This window comes from Podarcis filfolensis (assembly GCF_964270895.1).
Source record: "Podarcis filfolensis genome assembly, chromosome: 14".
NCBI lineage: Eukaryota > Metazoa > Chordata > Lepidosauria > Squamata > Lacertidae > Podarcis > Podarcis filfolensis.
In genome coordinates this window covers 43,965,298-43,983,019 of record NC_139616.1, presented here as the reverse complement: position 1 = coordinate 43,983,019, position 17,722 = coordinate 43,965,298, and the positions used below count along the sequence as shown (strand labels likewise).

General features: G+C 48.5%; 1 protein-coding gene across 8 annotated transcripts in view; it reads right to left on the bottom strand.

The window, feature by feature from the left end:
* The window catches only part of LOC310749103 (myosin-11), a 1,537,435-nt gene that overhangs the window by 1,454,562 nt on the left and 65,151 nt on the right, over positions 1–17,722 (bottom strand). For 7 of the 8 annotated variants that reach the window (XR_014541488.1, XM_083585558.1, XM_083585555.1 and 4 more), the window contains 13 exons: positions 16,453–16,748; positions 14,225–14,437; positions 13,016–13,160; positions 11,651–11,857; positions 10,579–10,683; positions 10,335–10,487; positions 9,020–9,268; positions 7,645–7,857; positions 6,716–6,928; positions 4,871–5,032; positions 3,428–3,556; positions 1,251–1,339; positions 342–465 (listed from right to left, as the gene is read on the bottom strand). Coding sequence is in view for 6 of the 8 variants with exons in the window: in XM_083585558.1 (XP_083441684.1) it covers positions 342–465; positions 1,251–1,339; positions 3,428–3,556; positions 4,871–5,032; positions 6,716–6,928; positions 7,645–7,857; positions 9,020–9,268; positions 10,335–10,487; positions 10,579–10,683; positions 11,651–11,857; positions 13,016–13,160; positions 14,225–14,437; positions 16,453–16,748 (2,298 nt within the window). In the remaining 2 variants the exon portion in view is untranslated. Of the gene's footprint in view, positions 1–341; positions 466–1,250; positions 1,340–3,348; positions 3,557–4,870; positions 5,033–6,715; positions 6,929–7,644; positions 7,858–9,019; positions 9,269–10,334; positions 10,488–10,578; positions 10,684–11,650; positions 11,858–13,015; positions 13,161–14,224; positions 14,438–16,452; positions 16,749–17,722 lie in introns of all 8 variants that reach the window. The other variant, XR_014541487.1, reaches the window with a different exon arrangement.

Below are 17,722 nucleotides of genomic sequence, written 5' to 3'. Positions count from 1 at the left end.
GTTATGTTTGTGCTATACTATAGCCTGTTAACCCGCATCCTCACAAGGAGCAATATCTGTGGGGTGCAATAAAGCAAAGTGCAATAAAACAGGGTATGCTTTCTTCTCCTATGTGCTTTATTAAAGTATGCATTCTTTTAGATGGAGAAATGCACTGCAAAATGTGCAGAGAAGCATGGATTTTGAAGGACAGCTGCATTTTGGTTTGGGAAGTTGCTGAGTGGGGAATCTGTTCTACTTCTCATTTGAAGGAGCTGTGAATAGCAAGCAAAATTATTTTTTGCTTTACTTTTCTTGCAACTCCCATCCTCCTTGCAGAAATCAAAGTGTCTGCAACATACCTGCTGGACAGCCTTGCGGAAGCGGTCGCTCATAGCTTCCATGTTGCTCTGCTCCTCTTCCAGCTCCTCCTCTAGCTGGGAGATCCTTGCTTCAAGGCGCCGCTTCTCATCCTGGAGGCTGGTCCTACAATCATACGGTGTCAGGGGCTGGTCAGAATCGGACGCCAGAGACTGCTCTGACTCCGAAGATGGGGGAATGCAGACAAAGACAGAGCAGTCTCTAACAGAGAATGGAGAATTTGCCCCCCTCTTCCTTCAACGTTTCCAGCAGCCAATTCAAAGTCAGACTGCACATTCAGGGGAAGAGTTGGACAGCTCTGAGATAGTAGCTAGGCAACCAGGAGGGAGGGAGCGTTTGGGAGACTCTTCATTCAAGAGCGGTGGGTAATTCCCTCCCTCCCCTCGAACTCAGAAGTCTGAAAGGGTTAAGGAACAATGGAAGCACAGGGGAGGGAGAGCTGACTGTTGGCGCGCTTCTTGCTGCGGAAGGGGAGGGGATTCAGAGTGAACAACTGATATCCTGATGGAGGGTGGGCCCAATGCTGCTCTCTGTATATCGTTGTAAATAAAACAGACTATAAACCTGTCAGAAGCTCATTAATTCTTATCGGAAGCTCACAGAGAGAAGGGGGAACTCCCATGCCTGCCAAAAGATGCACCAAGTCCTCTATTTAATTTTCATTTCTTTGAAATTTTGACACCAACTTTTCATCCCCAAAGACCCAGTCAAATGAGCAGGGTATAATCATCATCATCATCATCATCATCATCATCATCATCACCATTGTCATATTTGGGGAGGGTACTGTGTAAGGTACCTTTTATACTTCTTGTTTGGACAAAATAGCAGCAGTGAGTGGAACTGGGCGCATGGTTCTAATAGCCTCCAAATCCCGGCCGGGAACTTACCTCCCAGAAGCAGAACTTGCCAGCTCTTCAGCCAGATCATCCTTCTCCTGCTCAGCTTGTTTCCGTGCCCGTTCCGCAGCTGCCAAATCCTGCCAAAGGAGGCAAAATTGAGCCCCTCACTCGACAAAGCAAACATGGCTACTCTAGATCCAAGGCTGGGCGGAAGTTAGATCTACTCATATACCTCTGGGAGATCTGCAGTAGATCAGCAAGAGTTTCCAACTTGCAAATAGCAAAAACTAAAATAAGTTCTACCCATCTTAGATTAATGGTAAAGGGACCCCTGACCATTAAGTCCAGTCGCGGACGACTCTGGGCTTGCGGCGCTCATCTCGCTTTACTGACCGAGGGAGCCGGCGTTTCTCCACAGACAGCTTTCGGGTCATGTGGCCGGAATGACTAAGCTGCTTCTGGTGAACCAGAGCAGCTCATGGAAACGCCGTTTACCTTCCCGCTGGAGTGGTACCTATTTATCTACTTGCACTTTGATGTGCTTTCGAACTGCTAGGTTGGCAGGAGCAGGGACTGGGCAACTGAAGCTCACCCCGTCACGGGGATTTGAACCACCGACCTTCTGATCAGCAAGCACAAGAGGCTCAGTGGTTTAGAACACTTGGCGGGGGGACAGAAACCAGGAGTGGCTTTTTATTGTGGTACAGGTCACAAATTCCCTGCCTGAACAAGTGCTCCCCTGTTCCTTAAAGCAGGAGAGGTCACACATGTAACAATTGGTTGTCCTCATAACTTGGTTGTTGTTTTTTTACATGTGGTGAACTCTGGCTGAACGCATGAAACACAGTTCCTTGGGCCGTATCGAATGTTCTCTGTCCACTAGCGCAAGGGCCTGTCTGCTAGCGGATGTTAGTGCTTAAACGTTTGCAACAAAGAAACCCAGTGCAACAGTTGTGTTAGTAGAAGTCGGCTGGTTCCCGTTGTGCAATCTGTTGCACAACCTTCAGTAAGGCACTTGTGTTTTCCCTTGTGCAACAACCTTCTGCAAGTGCAAGTTTAAAGGGCCTTTAACTTAGCAGAATGTGGCGGTTGCCCTCATATGTGTGTGACATCATACTGGGTTCATAGGGAAAGTCATTGTAAAATTACTAACCAATGGGAACCCAGGGAGCAGAGTTAACTGTGTATAAGGTTGAAGCACAGAGGTTTTTTTAGACGAGTTAGAGTTGTTGAGAAGAGTTGTCTGGAGTTAGAAGAGACAGATAAGAAAAGTCTGTGGGTTGGGCTAGTCTGGGGGGAGAGAGTGAGAGAATTTGTTAAGAGAAGCCAGTCAAACAGTTGAGATAATCAGTCAGAAGGTACAGTGGCGTAGCGTGGGTTGTCAGCACCCGGGGCAAGGCAAGTAATTTGCGCCTTCTAACCCGTGGATTTGCGCCCCCTAACCCATGGATTTGCGCCCCTAACCCCCAGATGTTGCGCCCGGTGCGGCCGCCCCCCCTGCACCCCCCACGCTACGCCACTGAGAAGGTATTAGGAAGGTATAGGCCAGTAAAGATAATAAAGTTAAGATATTGACAGGAATAATAATAATAATAAATTATCTGAGAAGCCATAAACTTGTTAATGTTTGTAAAATAAACTTGGGGTTTTTTGTTACAGATAGGTAGCCGTGTTGGTCTGCCATAGTCAAAACAAACAAAAAAAATTCCTTCCAGTAGCACCTTAAAGACCAACTAAGTTAGTTCTTGGTATGAGCTTTCGTGTGCAGGCACACTTCTTCAGATACACTGAAACAGAAGTTGCCAGATCCTTCTATATAGTGAGAAGGTGGGGAGGGGTATTACTCAGAAGGGTGGTGGGAATGGGTGATTGGCAGATAGCTGTGATGAGCCTGTTGACGACTCTTAACGACTGCAATAGGTCTTACAGGAAAAAGCAAGGGGTGAGAAGGTGAAAAATGGGGTTTTTTGGTTCACTTTTAACAACTGACTGGACTCAGTGTTTTACCAGAGAGTAACTGGCTGGTGGCAGCAGGGAAGCAATCACAGTGGTGGCACAGGGATCAATAGAACCATTAAACGTACGGGGCCCTGTGTGATCGCCACACAGAGCTACATTAGATACATGCCATGTTTTGAGAGTATACCCTTAACTGTAGCCCTTGGGCAGACGCTGAGCTACGCCATCCCTCAAGTTCTAGCCAGGACCCAGATTCTCCAGTTTACCTCTTGAACCTGCATCAGCTCAGCCTCCAGATTTTTGGCTTTTTTCTCGTTTTCTCGGGCTGTTGCAAAGACTTCTTCCCGGGCAGCCCGGGCATCGTCCAGTTCACGCTGGAAGTCCTTCATCTGAGCCTGGGTGAAAAGAGACACTGGTTTAGGATGGAGCCTCACCCGCATTCAGGTTCAAATCTTTCTCAGCATCGCCCTCCACCTGATGGGATGTTTCAAGGATCAAAGAAGAGAGTCTGAAGTTTAAGAAATAGGTGATTAGGGCGCGGGGGAGAGGCACGATAATGGTTTATAAAAGGATGTGCAGTGTTGAGTAGGGATCACACCAATCTATGCAGTTCTCTCAATTTCTGCAGAAATATGCAATTTATTTAAAAAAGTCCTCATGAAAATTCAGCATTTTGGATACGATTTCTTTTAAAATATGCATTTGTGTGCTATTTCCCCTCCAGATCTACACATTTGTCGCAAAGAGATCTAATATAACACTTTTTTAGTACAGTCGTACCTTGTATCCTGAACGCCTCGACTCTTGAACAAATCGGCTCCCGAACGGTTGAAACCCAGAAGCAAGTGTTCCGGTTTTTGAACGATTTTCGGAAGCTGAACATCCGGCACAGCTTCCGATTGCTACCAGAAGGCACACTTTGGTTTCCAAACGTTTTGGAAGTCAAACGGACTTCCGGAACGGATTCCGTTCAACTTCCAAGTTACGACCATACATTATTTCTACTAATATGTGCATTTTGATGCACACTTAATCCTAGCACATGCATTTGTGGCACACATTACTTGGCCGAAGAACTGCATTGCAAAAATTTGGAGAAATGAAAATTTCAAAGGGTGGCTGTGTTTCGGTCCATGCATCATTCTGGAAAGCAAGAATTAGACAGGCTCGATTTTGAAGGCAAACCAAACTGAATTTCTCCCCCATCTCACTAGGTTTGGAGGGCCCTTGGGCAAGAAACCCTCCAGCCCACCCCTCTGCCTCAGAGAGTCTCTCCCTCCTAACTGCAGTGGATCTAGGAGGCTCTTGTCCTTTGGGCAAGTGTCTCCACCCCCATCATTCTGCCGGACACTGAGGTCCAGCGCCAAGGGCCTTCTGGTGGTTCCCTCACTGCGAGAAGCAAAGCTACAGGGAACCAGGCGGAGGGCCTTCTCGGTAGTGGCGCCCTCCCTGTGGAACGCACTCCCATCAGATGTCAAAGAGATAAACAACTACCTGACATTTAGAAGACATCTGAAGGCAGCCCTGTTCAGGGAAGTTTTTAATGTGTGACATTTTACTGTATTTTTAATCTTTGTTGGAAGCCGCCCAGAGTGGCTGGAGAAACCCAGCCAGATGGGCGGGGTACAAATAATAAATTATTATTATTATTATCAGCCCCCCGGCAGACGCCTAACCCTCCTGGGTGAAAGCAAGTGGGTTGCCCTGACCTGGAGCTTCCGCAGCTGCTTGATGGCTTCATCCCGGGACTTGTTGGCGAAGTCCAGCTGGCCCTCTATGTCCTTGATGTCCACCTCCAGTTTCTTCTTGGCGGCGGCGGCCAAGCCCCGTTGCTTGCGCTCGTCTTCCAGTTCCACTTCCATCTCGTGGAGCTAAGTAGCAGCAGGGAAGCAATTGGAAAAGGTTTAGACGTGCGCCGTGGGTTGAGCTAGATGACCCTCAGGGTCCCTTCCAACTCTGCAGTTCTACGATTCTGTGAAAGGCATTGCTCAGGGACTCGCGGCTAAATGTGTGGAAGACTCATAGCGCTTCCTCAAACAGTAAACACGCTAGGGGGAGAAAGCAGGGCAGTCTTTGACAAAGTCCTATTCTTCAACTACTTTTTGGGAATATCTATCTATTTAAGAGCTGTACAATGGAGAGGTGGTTGCGAGCGATTAGTAAAAAGGTAAAGGGACCCCTGACCATTAGGTCCAGTCATGACCGACTCTGGGGTTGCGGCGCTCTTCTCGTTTTATTGGCCGAGGGAGCCGGCGTAAAGCTTCTGGGTCATGTGGTCAGCATGACTAAGCTGCTTCTGGCGAACCAGAGCAGCACAAAGAAATGCTGTTTACCTTCCCGCCAGAGCGGTACCTATTTATCTACTTGCACTTGGACGTGCTTTCGAACTGCTAGGTTGGCAGGAGCTGGGACTGAGCAATGGGAGCTCACCCCGTGGTGGGGATTCGAACCACCGACCTTCTGATTGGCAAGTCCTAGGCTCTGTGATTTAACCCACAGTGCCACCCGCATCCTTTGCGAGTAATTAGGTTTCCCCAAAAGGCCTTTGGTTTGTAGTTGCTGTCCATTCATTCGTTCGATCTTTCAAAGCATTTATAACATGCTCTTTAGCCAGAAAAGCTCACAAGCGGTTTACAGATCAAGAGAAAATAACATGGTCCTTACCCTCAGGTCTACATCTGAAAAAGGAGATGGCACAAAAGGAAACCAGGATGGGGAGAGAAGAGGAAACGAGCACAGACAGGCCCCAAATATCTTAATATTTAAGCTAAGGTTACCTGATTATTTTCAATGAATCTGGGGACACTTTTCAACTTCAATAGGAATGATAGGATTTTGTCAGGGGACTGATTTGTAAATCCGGGGACTGTCCCCAGGAAACAGGGACGTCTGCTAACCTTAATTTAAGCGGCTTTTATAATGCTGAGCTTGGATGGAAACAGTTTTTTAAAAAGCAGTTCACAGGAGCTGCAAAACTGCAGCCGCCTGTTTGTTTTGCTGGTTAAGTCCATGCTGCAAAACTATGTTGTCCTCCCCTGTCCACACACACACTTCCATATTGAGTTCTGCTCAGTAGGTAGTAGCTATCTGTTAAGTTGTGGGTGAACATATCAGACGACACAGTGATTCTTCAAACAGCTCTTGTTTATTCACAGGCCAGGACAGAACTGAACTGAAGGGTTCAGTCAGCTGCTTATATAGAGCTCCAGTACAATGTAACTGTAACAATTTTCTAAAACTATCCAATCACTGAACATCACTTTCGATCCCTTATTTGCATAACTATCTACAGTATCCCCCTGCTGGCCCAGGGTGAGAACTTCAGTACATAACACTATCAGAAGCCATTCACGTTCAGATATCTTCCAGCCATCAACTGGAGGAGGCATGTTTAGGTATTGGACAGCCCAGCGCCTAGATTCTATGCTGGTCTTCCTCAAGCTGGTGCTCTCCAGCTGTGGTCCAAAACTCTAGAATACCCCTGGCCCTCTGGGGAAAGGTCTCCTTACTCTCTGAGGCTATGAGAAGATAGGTGGTGAAATGGAAGCACATACCTGCTTCTGCAGCTGCCTCCTCTTCTCTTCGTTCTGCTCATCCCTGGCTTGCAGGTCTCTTTCGAACTGTCCTTTCAGTGCTTGCATGTTCACCTCCAGCCTCAGCTTTGCATCCTCCGTTGCCTGGAGCTCATCCTCCAGCTCCTCCAACTGGGTCTTCATCTCTTCCACCTGCTGCTCTAAGGCCCGTTTGGATTTCTCCAGGTCATGGACCTGTTCGGAGCAGGAGGCAAAAAGGCAGGCCGAGTGACGAGAGAGGATCGAGGGGGAAAACTCACCAGCGGTGAATGAATAAATAAGACAAAAGCAAAACCTGGATATGTGATTACTGGGCTCACTTGGAAAGAAAAGTCACTGCAAACTGATAATCCACTGGCAAATATATGCACGTGTGTTTTTACAAGATGCATGTACTGTATTTTTCGCTCCATAAGACACACTTTTTTCCTCCTAAAAAGTAAGGGGAGATGTCTGTGCGTCTTATGGAGCGAATGTGTGGTCGATCGCTGGCTCCCTTTCCGGCCCTGGCCCCTTGCCCAGGCCTTCATTGTTGAATGTTCTGCAGGTGGAGGCTGTTTGTTTCTCCAGCAACATGTGACTGGCTGATTAGATTATCTGTCTGGAAACTGTAGAAATGGCTCCCTTTCCTAAAGAAGCTGCAGAACTGTGAGTTGAACCCCATAATAACAGGACTTTCCCCCTTTGCAAAATAAGCTCAACAACTTTGAGCTGATGCTCAAAAAAAATGAGCTTTTCCCCTTTGCAAAAGAAGCTGCACAACTGTGAGCTGATCCCCGCAAAAATGGGGCTTTCCCCCTTTCCTCCTCTAAAAACTAGGTGCATCTTATGGTCAGGTGCGTCTTATGGAGCGAAAAATATGGTAAGTGAATTGTTTCAGGCAGGTCAGCAGACCCTTCGAGGGAACTTACGTTCTTGCCGACGTCATCTTTGGAGCTCACGAGATCTTCCATCTCCGCTTTCAACAGCTTGTTGGTTCGCTCAAGTTCTTCCTTTGCTTCCAGGGCCTCCTCCAGAGCCCGGGAGAGAGACAGGGCCTTCGTCTCCTTCTCCCGAGCTTCAGCCTCTGCGCGGTCTCTTTCTTCGGCGTATTTGGAAGAGATGTTCTTCTCCTCTGCTAGCATCTGCCAAGGAACAAGATGCTGGTGAGCTTCTGGTCCCAGCAAAGAGGCCATCGTTTTGATTCAGGGGCAAGAGGGCTTTCCAACAGCAAAACGGCTCAGAGAAGTTGACTGCTTAAGGGGTAATATAAAGAAGGAAATCATCATCAAAGCCCAAGATGCACTGGACAGGAAGCAATAAAGGAAATCTGCAAGGAGGAAGCATTTAATTAACATTGCAGGGGGGATTTCCTAAACAGGACCTATATGTTAAGTGAATAACATGGAAGGGTTTGTTGTCTTGGGAACAGGCACTGCTGGCTAAGATAGCGCTATATTAAATGCTGTGCAAAACTTCAGTAAGCAATAAAGGAAACAAAAGCTGCAAGGAGGAAGCATTTAATTAACATTGCAGGGGCCCCTTTCCTAAACAGGACCTGCTTGTGAGTGAACAATATGGGAGGGATTTTGCCGTGGGAAAGGTTATTGCTGGATAAGGGGCACATCAATGGCAACCCAATCCTATTAACGTTTTGGTCACTCTGGGCACAGTGGACAGCACAGAAAGAGAGCATGCAGGGAGCTGGGCTGTGATGGCCTGGGAATCTGATTCAGAAGCTGAACCTGAGGAGTCCCAGCCTGCACAGGAGTCCCCGCCAAGCAGGGGCTTGGATCTGAAGGGCCTGCACCTGTGCCGGGTCCTCAGGAGCAGACACCAGATGTATCCACTCTGGCTCTGGAGGTGATTGAGGACCCATTGCCTGCAGGTGCTCCCCTCCCAGCCCTGTCAGGGGAAGGTGAAGCTGCCCCTGGGTCCAGTAACCCTCCAGCCTTTCCTGAGCTGCAGAGGCTCAGGGCAGAGAGGCGGAGGGAACTGGGTTCTCTCAGGAGGAGTGCTCGCCTTAAGGCCAGGAGAGGTGGGTCACCTGTGGGCCGGGACCACCCCTGGCCTCAGAGGAGATAAAGGCCAGTCAGCCCAGTCCCAGGTTGCGGGAGCGACGACATTGGAAACCTGTTTCTGACAGCACCCAGACCTGTTCTTCCAGAGTTCCCGACCACGACCGGCTTCTTACTTTGGACCCCGCTTCCCCCTTGGTGGACAGTCTCCAGACCCTCGGCCCAGGACCGGACTTTGATCCGCCTCACGGTACCCCCCCCTCCCCGGGACCAGCACATGGGCTCTTGCCTGGTCGAACTTCTTCTGCTTCTTCTCCAAGTTGGAGACCATCTGGCGCTGGTTGTCCAAGTCGACCACCAGGTCGTCCAGCTCCTGCTGAAGCCGGTTCTTTGTTTTTTCCAGTTTGTCGTACGAAGCTGCTTTCTCCTCGAACTGCTGCGTCAGGCCTTCGATTTCCTTCTGGAGCTTCTTCTTCCCTTCCTCCATGCCCTCGATGGTGCTGACGTACTCCTGGAGCTTCCGCTTGGAGTCGGAGAGCTGCAGTTTGGGGTTCAGAGAAAGGTAAGCCCTCCTGACACCCAGCGCCCCAACCAACGCAGGTGCAAGCAACTTCCCTGTGAATGTGTAGAATCAGCTGATCCAACAGCATTGTGGGAATGTAGAGATGGGTCCATGTACCCTTCCAGCTCCCTCCTACTGGCCCTCTGTTTGGGGTTTCTAACAAAGATGGGGAAGCTGTGGATCTCCAGAAGTTGTTGGACTACAATTCCCATCATCCCTGATCACTGGGCTCCCATTATCCCTGAGAGCATGGATCCTAGTTGTCGTCGCCAGGGGCATACCTAGGGGTTTGGCAATGGGCAACGTGAATGTGAGCCCAACCTTGCCTTGGGTTTTCTGGGCAGTGAGCCGTGATCTTCCAACCTGGAAAATGGGAATTTAAAACAGCCTGCCTCACAGCGGGTTTGCACAGTAAGAACCCAAAGGGGTTCTGTTTTCGTTTTTAACACCCAAAGTGGATAAATTCAACGTAACTCCTGCAATGCGCTCTACATGGGGCTACCTCTGAAGGTGACCCAGAAACTACATCTAATCCAAAATGCGGCAGCTAGACCGGTGACTGGGAGCGGCCGCTGAGACCACATAACACCGGTCTTGAAAGACCTACATTGGCTCCCAGTACGTTTCCGAGCACAATTCAAAATGTTGCTGACCTTTAAAGCCCTAAACGGCCTTGGTCCAGAATACCTGAAGGAGTGTCTCCACCCCCATCGTTCAGCCCGGACACTGAGGTCCAGCGCCGAGGGCCTTCTGGTGGTTCCCTCACTGCAAAAAGCCAAGTTACAGGGAACCAGGCAGAGGGCCTTCTTGGTAGTGGCACCCGCCCTGTGGAACCCCCTCCCATCAGATGTCAAAGAGAACAACAACTACCAGACTTTTAGAAGACATCTGAAGGCAGCCCTGTTTAGGGAAGCTTTTAATGTTTGATGCATTACTGTATTTTAATATTTTGTTGAAAGCCCCCAGAGTGGCTGGGGAAGCCCAGCCAGATGGGCGGGGTATAAATAATAAATTATTATTATTATAAAGTAATGGTCAGAACCTGCACAGTCAACGTTGAAATGTGCCTCTCCAGGTTCTGCTTCGCTTCCATCTCTTCCTCCAGCTGGTCCTGAATGCTGTTCTTCTCGTCCTCCATCTGGCGAAGCTTTGTGGACAAGTTGAGCTTCTGGCGGGTTTCCTCCTGGAGCAGCTCCTGGGGGCAGCAAGAAAGCAGAAGCCTTTGCTGGTGAGTCTTCCCCAAGAACCAATCTGAAAACCTCTGTTTGGCTTGTGGTGGTACTTACCTGAGTGTCCTGCAGCTGAGACCCCAGAGTCGCCACGTCCTTCGTCAGCTTGATGGTCTTGCCCTCTGCTTCGTTCAGCAGCCCCGTCACATTCTCAACCTCCACCTGGAAGGGAGGTAAAGGTAAAGGAAAAGGTGAAGGGACCCCTGACTATTAGGTCCAGTTGTGGCTGACTCTGGGGTTGCGGCGCTCATCTCGCTTTACTGGCCGACGGGAGCCGGTGTACAGCTTGCGGGTCATGTGGCCAGCATGACTAAGCCGAGCGGTTCCGAGCACAATTCAAAGTGTTGGTGTTGACCTTTAAAGCCCTAAACGGCCTCGGCCCAGTATACCTGAAGGAGCGTCTCCACCCCCATCATTCAGCCCAGACACTGAGGTCCAGTGCTGAGGGCGTTCTGGCAGTTCCCTCATTGCGAGAAGTGAGGTTACAGGGAACCAGTCAGAGGGCCTTCTCGGTAGTGGCGCCCACCCTGTGGAACACCCTCCCTTCAGATGTGAAGGAAATAAGCAGTTATCCTATCTTCAAAAGACATCTGAAGGCAGCCCTGTTCAGGGAAGTTTTTAATATTTAATGCTGTATTGTTTTTAACACTTGATTGGGAGCCGCCCAGAATGGCTGGGGAAACTCAGCCAGATGGGCGGGGTATAAATAATAAATTATTACATTATTATTATTATAAGCCGCTTCTGGCAAATCAGAGCAGCGCACTGAAACACCGTTTACCTTCCCGCCGGAGCAGTACCTATTTATCTACTTGCACTTTGACGTGCTTTCAAACTGCTAGGTTGGCAGGAGCAGGGACCGAGCAATGGGAGCTGACCCCGTCACGGGGATTCGAACTGCCGACCTTCTGATCGGCAAGTCCTAGGCTCTGTGGTTTAACCCACAGCGCCACCCGCGTCCCTTACCTGGAAGGGAGATGAAGAGCAAAACAAAGCAGTGTTTGGATTAGCCTGACCCGCACTCTTCTCACAGAAAATAATAATAATAATAATATTTTGCGAGGCTCCTGCATCCTTTTTTATTTTTAAAAAAACCTACAGAAATGAAAAAGGGACACTGCATTGTTACCTGCAGCTTGTGGACTTTTTCGTTCAGCTCTGTCCGGACGCGCTCCCCGTCTGAAAACTTGGACTGCAGCTCCTGCAGCTGCACTTCCAGCTTCTTCTTCTTATTCTCCACCTCCTGCTTGGCCTGGTTGAGCGACCGGACTTCGCTGCTCAGGTCGGCATTGTCTTTCTCCAGAGTTTGCTTGGTCTTGTCCAGGTTGGCTTTGGCCTGAAAGCACAGAGGACATTCGGCGTTTACGTAAGCAAGAAGGGACCCAGGGTTGGCAAGTCTTCCAGCAATGTGGCAGCCATTGATCTCTTGGATACATCAATTTCACCACCATTCGATCACACTTCTTTAATCTGACCTTTGACACACTGGGTCAGTGCGTCTAGCTATAAAACAGAAGGTTGCTGGTTCAAGTCCATCCTATGGGCAGGATTCTTGCAGGGGTCCCTTCAAACGCTACAATTCTATGATTCTATGATTTTATGAATGTTTTGGAGACCCGTCCTATTCTTGTGACCGGGGTTTGTTTTAGACTGTTTAAATACAGTCGTATCTTGTTTCTGGAATGTCTTGTGACTCAAACATTTTGGCTTCTGAACACCGCAAACCCAGAAATGAGTGTTCCGGTTTGTGAACGTTTTCTGGAAGCCGAATGTCCGACGCGACTTCCGCAGCTTCTGCTTGAGTGCAGGAAGCTCCTGCAGCCAATTGGAAGCCACGCCTTGGTTTTCGAACATTTTCAGAAGTCAAACAGACTTCTGGAACGGATACCGTTCAAGAACCAAGGTACGACTGTATTGTGTTTTAAATTGTTCAAACCTTCCTGGGGATTATATGGCAAAAAAAGGGCATGGAATAATATATCAGCAGCAGCTTTTCATTATTTTTTACTATTTGACGTCATTAACGCTCACACCTGAGACAAAATCGTGCAGTGTAAAGTAAACTAAAACATGCGCAGATTATGTTGTTATCAAACCCGTGACCAGAAACGTTTAGGAATTATGTCTGCCTATTCATTCTGTCTGTCCTGAATTTTGTAACGTTCAGGCCACTTCTGCATTTAGAAAACTATGCCCAGAATGCCTAGATTGCAGCAGGCACTGGGAGCTGTTAAGAGACACACACCCACACCCCTCACAGAACTACAATTCCCAGAGTTCCATGGGAAGAAGGGGTGATTGCTCAACCACTCTGGTATAAAAGGGCGCATTAAAATGCACAGCGCGAGTGTGAGCTCCATTGCATTGGGTGGCCCTGAGTTCTAGTCTCCTTGCAGAAGTCCCAGCAGTTTGCAAATTCTGGCTCTGAAAGGGCACAGCCACCCCCAAAGCAATGCCCTGAGTTTGTTTATATATTCGCTCGCTTGCTTGTTACCCGTTTGAATTGTTCCAGCTGCTCCGTCAGCTCCTCCACAGCCTGCGTGTGCTTCTGCCTCATCTCCTGGACCTGAGCCTCGTGGGTGCGCGTCTCCTCATCCAAGGCTCTCTTCAAGATGGTGACCTCCTGCTCCCGCTTCGCTCTGAAAACAACAGCAGAGGCATGATTTATTTTTTTTTTTGCCATCCCAAAGCACATTATTTGGGGATACAGCCGGCTCTGCCGTCGCCTCCGGGCTGGGAGTGTTGCAAATGCATTCCAGGAAATTTAAAGAGGATTTGAAGTGCTCTTGCGCCCTATTGCAAGAAGAACCACACGCGGCCCTCAAGTCCTTTCTATGTGGCCCTCGGAACCTCCCCCTGGCTACACACGTCGCTGGCCTCACTTTGCACCTAGAATGGTGAGTCATTTTGGACTCACAGGTGTCCATGGAGGTGCAGGTCAATTCTGTGTCCAGGGCAGCTGTCTATCAAGTCCACCTGGTACGCAGGCTGAGAGCCTACCTGTCTCGCCAGAGTGGTGCATGCTCTGGTTATCTCCCGCTTGGACTACTGCAATGCACTCTATGTGGGGCTACCTTTGAAGGTGACCCGGAAACTGCAATTAATCGAGAAAGCGGCAGCTAGACTGGTGACTGGGAGCAGCCACCGAGACCATATAACACCATATAACACCCAGTCCTGAAAGACCTACATTGGCTCCCAGTACGTTTCCGAGGACAATTCAAAGTGTTGGTGCTGACCTTTAAAGCCCTAAACGGCCTCGGCCCAGTATATCTGAAGGAGCATCTCCACCCCCATCATTCAGCCCCGAGGTCCTGAGGTCCAACTCAGAGGGCCTTCTAGCGGTTCCCTCCCTGCAAGAAGTGAGGTTCCAGGGAACCAGGCAGAGGGCCTTCTCGGTGGTGGTGCCCTCCCATCAGATGTCAAGGAAATAAACAACTATCTGACATCTGAAGGCAGCCCTGATTAGGGAAGTTTTTAATGTTTGATGTTTTGTTGTGTTTTTAATATTCTGTTGGGAGCCGCCCAGAGTGGCTGGGGAAACCCAGCCAGATGGGCGGGGTATAACTAATATATTATTATGATTATTTTGATTATTATTAGCTGGCAGAAGGCAGGCTGGGACAGCACCCCAGTTACCCTGCCGTGCACCAGCCTCCACCGCAGGGATGGTGTCCACTTTCCACTCCTCTCCCGTCCTCACCTGAGCTCCTGCTGGGTGGCAGTGCTGTCCAGGGTGTCTTCCAGCTCTGTCTTGAGAGCCTCCAGCTCCTCGCCCAAGTCCCGCTTCTGCTTCTCGGCTTTGTTCCTTGCAGCGCGTTCGGAATCCAGGTCCTCCTGGAGGTCAGAGATGTGCGCTTCCAGCTCGCGGATTTTCTTCAGGGCGTTGTTTTTCTGGCCCGTTTCGTCTTCAAGCCTGGGAGGATGGGATTTTTAGAAGACTTTTTTTAAAACAAAAAAATTAAAGGAACCAACTTACATAGCGGTAGATATTTTGTCATTAAAGGCACAGATTGCTCAATACAGTCACTACAAACTCCCCCATCCCCACATATCTCCCAGAACCAGAAGAGGCATGAAAAGGGCAGAGAAGAGGTTGGCAATGTGCAGGCCCAGTCTCCAATTGCCGGGGGGGAGGGACGTGGAGAGGAAGGGACTTAGGCAGCTGTGGGGAGGCAGGAACCTTCAGTCTCAGCAACTGATTAATGAGGCAAGACCTACCAGAGATGAGTTGCTGTGCTCATTAGGCCTGACACTCATGTACAGAACATGTTTTTGCCAATACAGTGGTACCTTGGTTCTCAAATGCCTTGGTACTCAAACAATTTGGAACCCAAATACAGTACTGCAAACCCGGAAGTGCTGCAGTTTGCTAACTTTTTTCGGAAGCTGAACATGCTCTCTTTTCAGCACTATGCTTCCGATTTGAGTGTTACGTTGAGGTCTGTCTGTTTTTATTTATTTTGTGTTTTTGTACTTGCGGCTCTTTTTGTTTTGTTTTTGTGACTGTGCGGAACCCAGTTCAGCTGCTGATTGATTGAATGTGTGACTGCAGTACACTGTTTATTGCTTTCATTTTATGGATCCATGGTCTCATTCGAGAGTAAAATTCATGTTGAATTCCTGTTTTGGGGGGGGTTGTTTTCCAAAGTCTGGACCGGATTGATCCATTTTGCATTACTTTCTATGGGAAAGCGCACCTTGGTTTTGGAAGGCTTTGGTTTTGGAACGGGCTTGAGAACCAAGGTACCACTGTAAAGAGTTAACTCCAACTTGCACGGTGTGATTTACTGCTGGCTTGCTCCTGACAATGTGGCCTTCGGGATGAATAGATTTCCCACCCCAGGTTTAACTACAGACACCAGCGGTCTAACCTGGGACTTTATAGATACAAAGGAGATGCTCCGCTACCCCTGAGCTATTGCAGGAGTGTGAATCACGCTCCTGGGGGCTCGTTTTGGTTTTCCCCAGGAGGGCAACAAAAGCATCCAGTGGTTTCAGCAGAGAGGATAGTGTGTCCCACCAGCAACAGCAAATCCTTCGTCATGCACAGTGGCGTAGCGTGGGTTGTCAGCACCCGGGGCAAGGCAAGTAATTTGCGACCCCTAACCCGTGGATTTGCGCCCTCTAACCCTAACCCCCAGATGTTGCGCCCGGTGCGGCCGGCCCCCCCCCTGCACCCCCCACGCTACGCCACTGGTCATGCAAACATGATCCACGAAGAAATAAAGAAAATATTAAGAATATCGTATAGTGAAAGGCCAGAGGCATTCCTTTTAGGAATTTTAAATGACCATATTCCAAAAGACAAAACTAATTTTTTCTTATACGCAACGTCTGCAGCAAGAATCCTGGTGGCTAAGTACTGGAAAGGGAATCAGTTACCCGCTAGGGGAGAGTGGCTATGTAAGCTCTCTGAATACTTAGAATTAGCCAAATTGACAGACATAATAAGACAAAAACCAAAAAGTGAAGTAAAAAAAGAATGGGAGTGCCTAAATGAATACCTCAAAAGTCAAGGTTCGAGGGCAGAAATTTGGCTGGGTCTGGAATAACCTTGTGAAGTGAAAGGATATGAAAGAAGGATTTATATCTAGATGTTAGGATAGAGATGATAAAGAAAACAGGAAAACAGGAAGACACAATGAGAGATAAAGGAGGTGCTGTGGGATTGGTGGAAGTCAATGTCTTGTTGTTTTAGTGTTTATATTATTAACTTGTAAGATATGGATTATTTGTTGTTGTTGTTTTTTTTAGTTTTCGAATGTTGGTTTTTGTGTGTTGTGTATTGTTATTTTTTGATATCTTTCGTGTTGTTGTGTGGAAAATACTAATAAAATTCATTTAATTAAAAAAAAAAATCCTTTGTCATGCAACCATAGTCCTAAATTACCAGCCATCATCTGGGGTCCCTCAAGGACTTGTCCCCACCTGGCCAGGGCCGCCTGGAGCTCCTCTTCCTTTTTGGCCAGCTGCATCTTCAGCTCCGCAATCTGGGCTTGGAGATCTGCGATCTGCTCGTGGAGGTCACTCGAGTCGCCCTCCAGCTTCCTCTTCATCTTCTCCAGTTCCTGCCGGCACTTCTCTTCTTTCTTCAGGCGGACTTCCAGTTCCGAGATCATGGACTCATGCTTGTTCTTCAGCTTGGTCAGGTTCTTGGCTTTCTCTTCCTCTTCTGCAAGGTTGGTGGTCAAGTCACTTATCCTCTCCTCGAGAAGTTTCCTTTCCTATGGAGAAGAAGAGAGGGACGCACACACAAAAAACCAACAATCAGAAATTGCATTTAGTTTGCATGAACTTACTAAGGAAAAAACTGGCATTGCTAAATGTGCCACATAATACTCATTCTGCATTTGTGAGAATTCACTGCCTATTAACCTCAGACAGCCACTACTGCTGTACTCTTCTCAGCACTACCTTAAAACCATTTTGTTTAGGCAAGTCTATCCAGACATGGATGCCTCTATCCATCCATTAGACCTCCCAGTACGTTTCCGAGCACAATTCAAAGTGTTGGTGTTGACCTTGAAAGCCCTAAACGGCCTGGGCCCAGTATACCTGAAGGAGCGTCTCCACCCCCATCGTTCTGCCCGGACACTGAGGTCCAGCGCTGAGGGCCTCCTGGTGGTTCCCTCATTGCGAGAAGCAAAGCTACAGGGCACCAGGCAGAGGGCCTTCTCGGTAGTGGCGCCCGCCCTGTGGAATACCCTCCCATTGGATGTCCAAGAGATAAACAACTGCCTGACATTTAGAAGACATTTGAAGGCAGCCCTATTCAGGGAAGTTTTTAATGTGTGACATTTTGATGTATTTTTAATCTTTGTTGGAAGCTGCCCAGAGTGGCTGGGGAAACCCAGCCAGATGGGTGGGGTACAAATAATAAATTATTATACTTTTATTTATTTATTTAAGCCATTGTCTCACTCGCCTTCACCACAAAATCCCAGGGTGGGTTGCAACCAGGCATATCGCACAATATGAAAACCGCCATTTCAATCAAACCAAACAACATTGTGTCAGACAGCAGAGGTGATCTCGCAAAAACGACACGCAAATCTTCATTGTCGAAGGCCAAAGAGGAGCTTCTTCAGCAAAAGGACGGGAACTATGGGTGGTATTCAACAAATCTGTACTTCTGGCTGTGCGACAGAACATCACCGCCTTCTCCCTCCCTCCCTAAATCTTCTCTCAAAGATTGGGA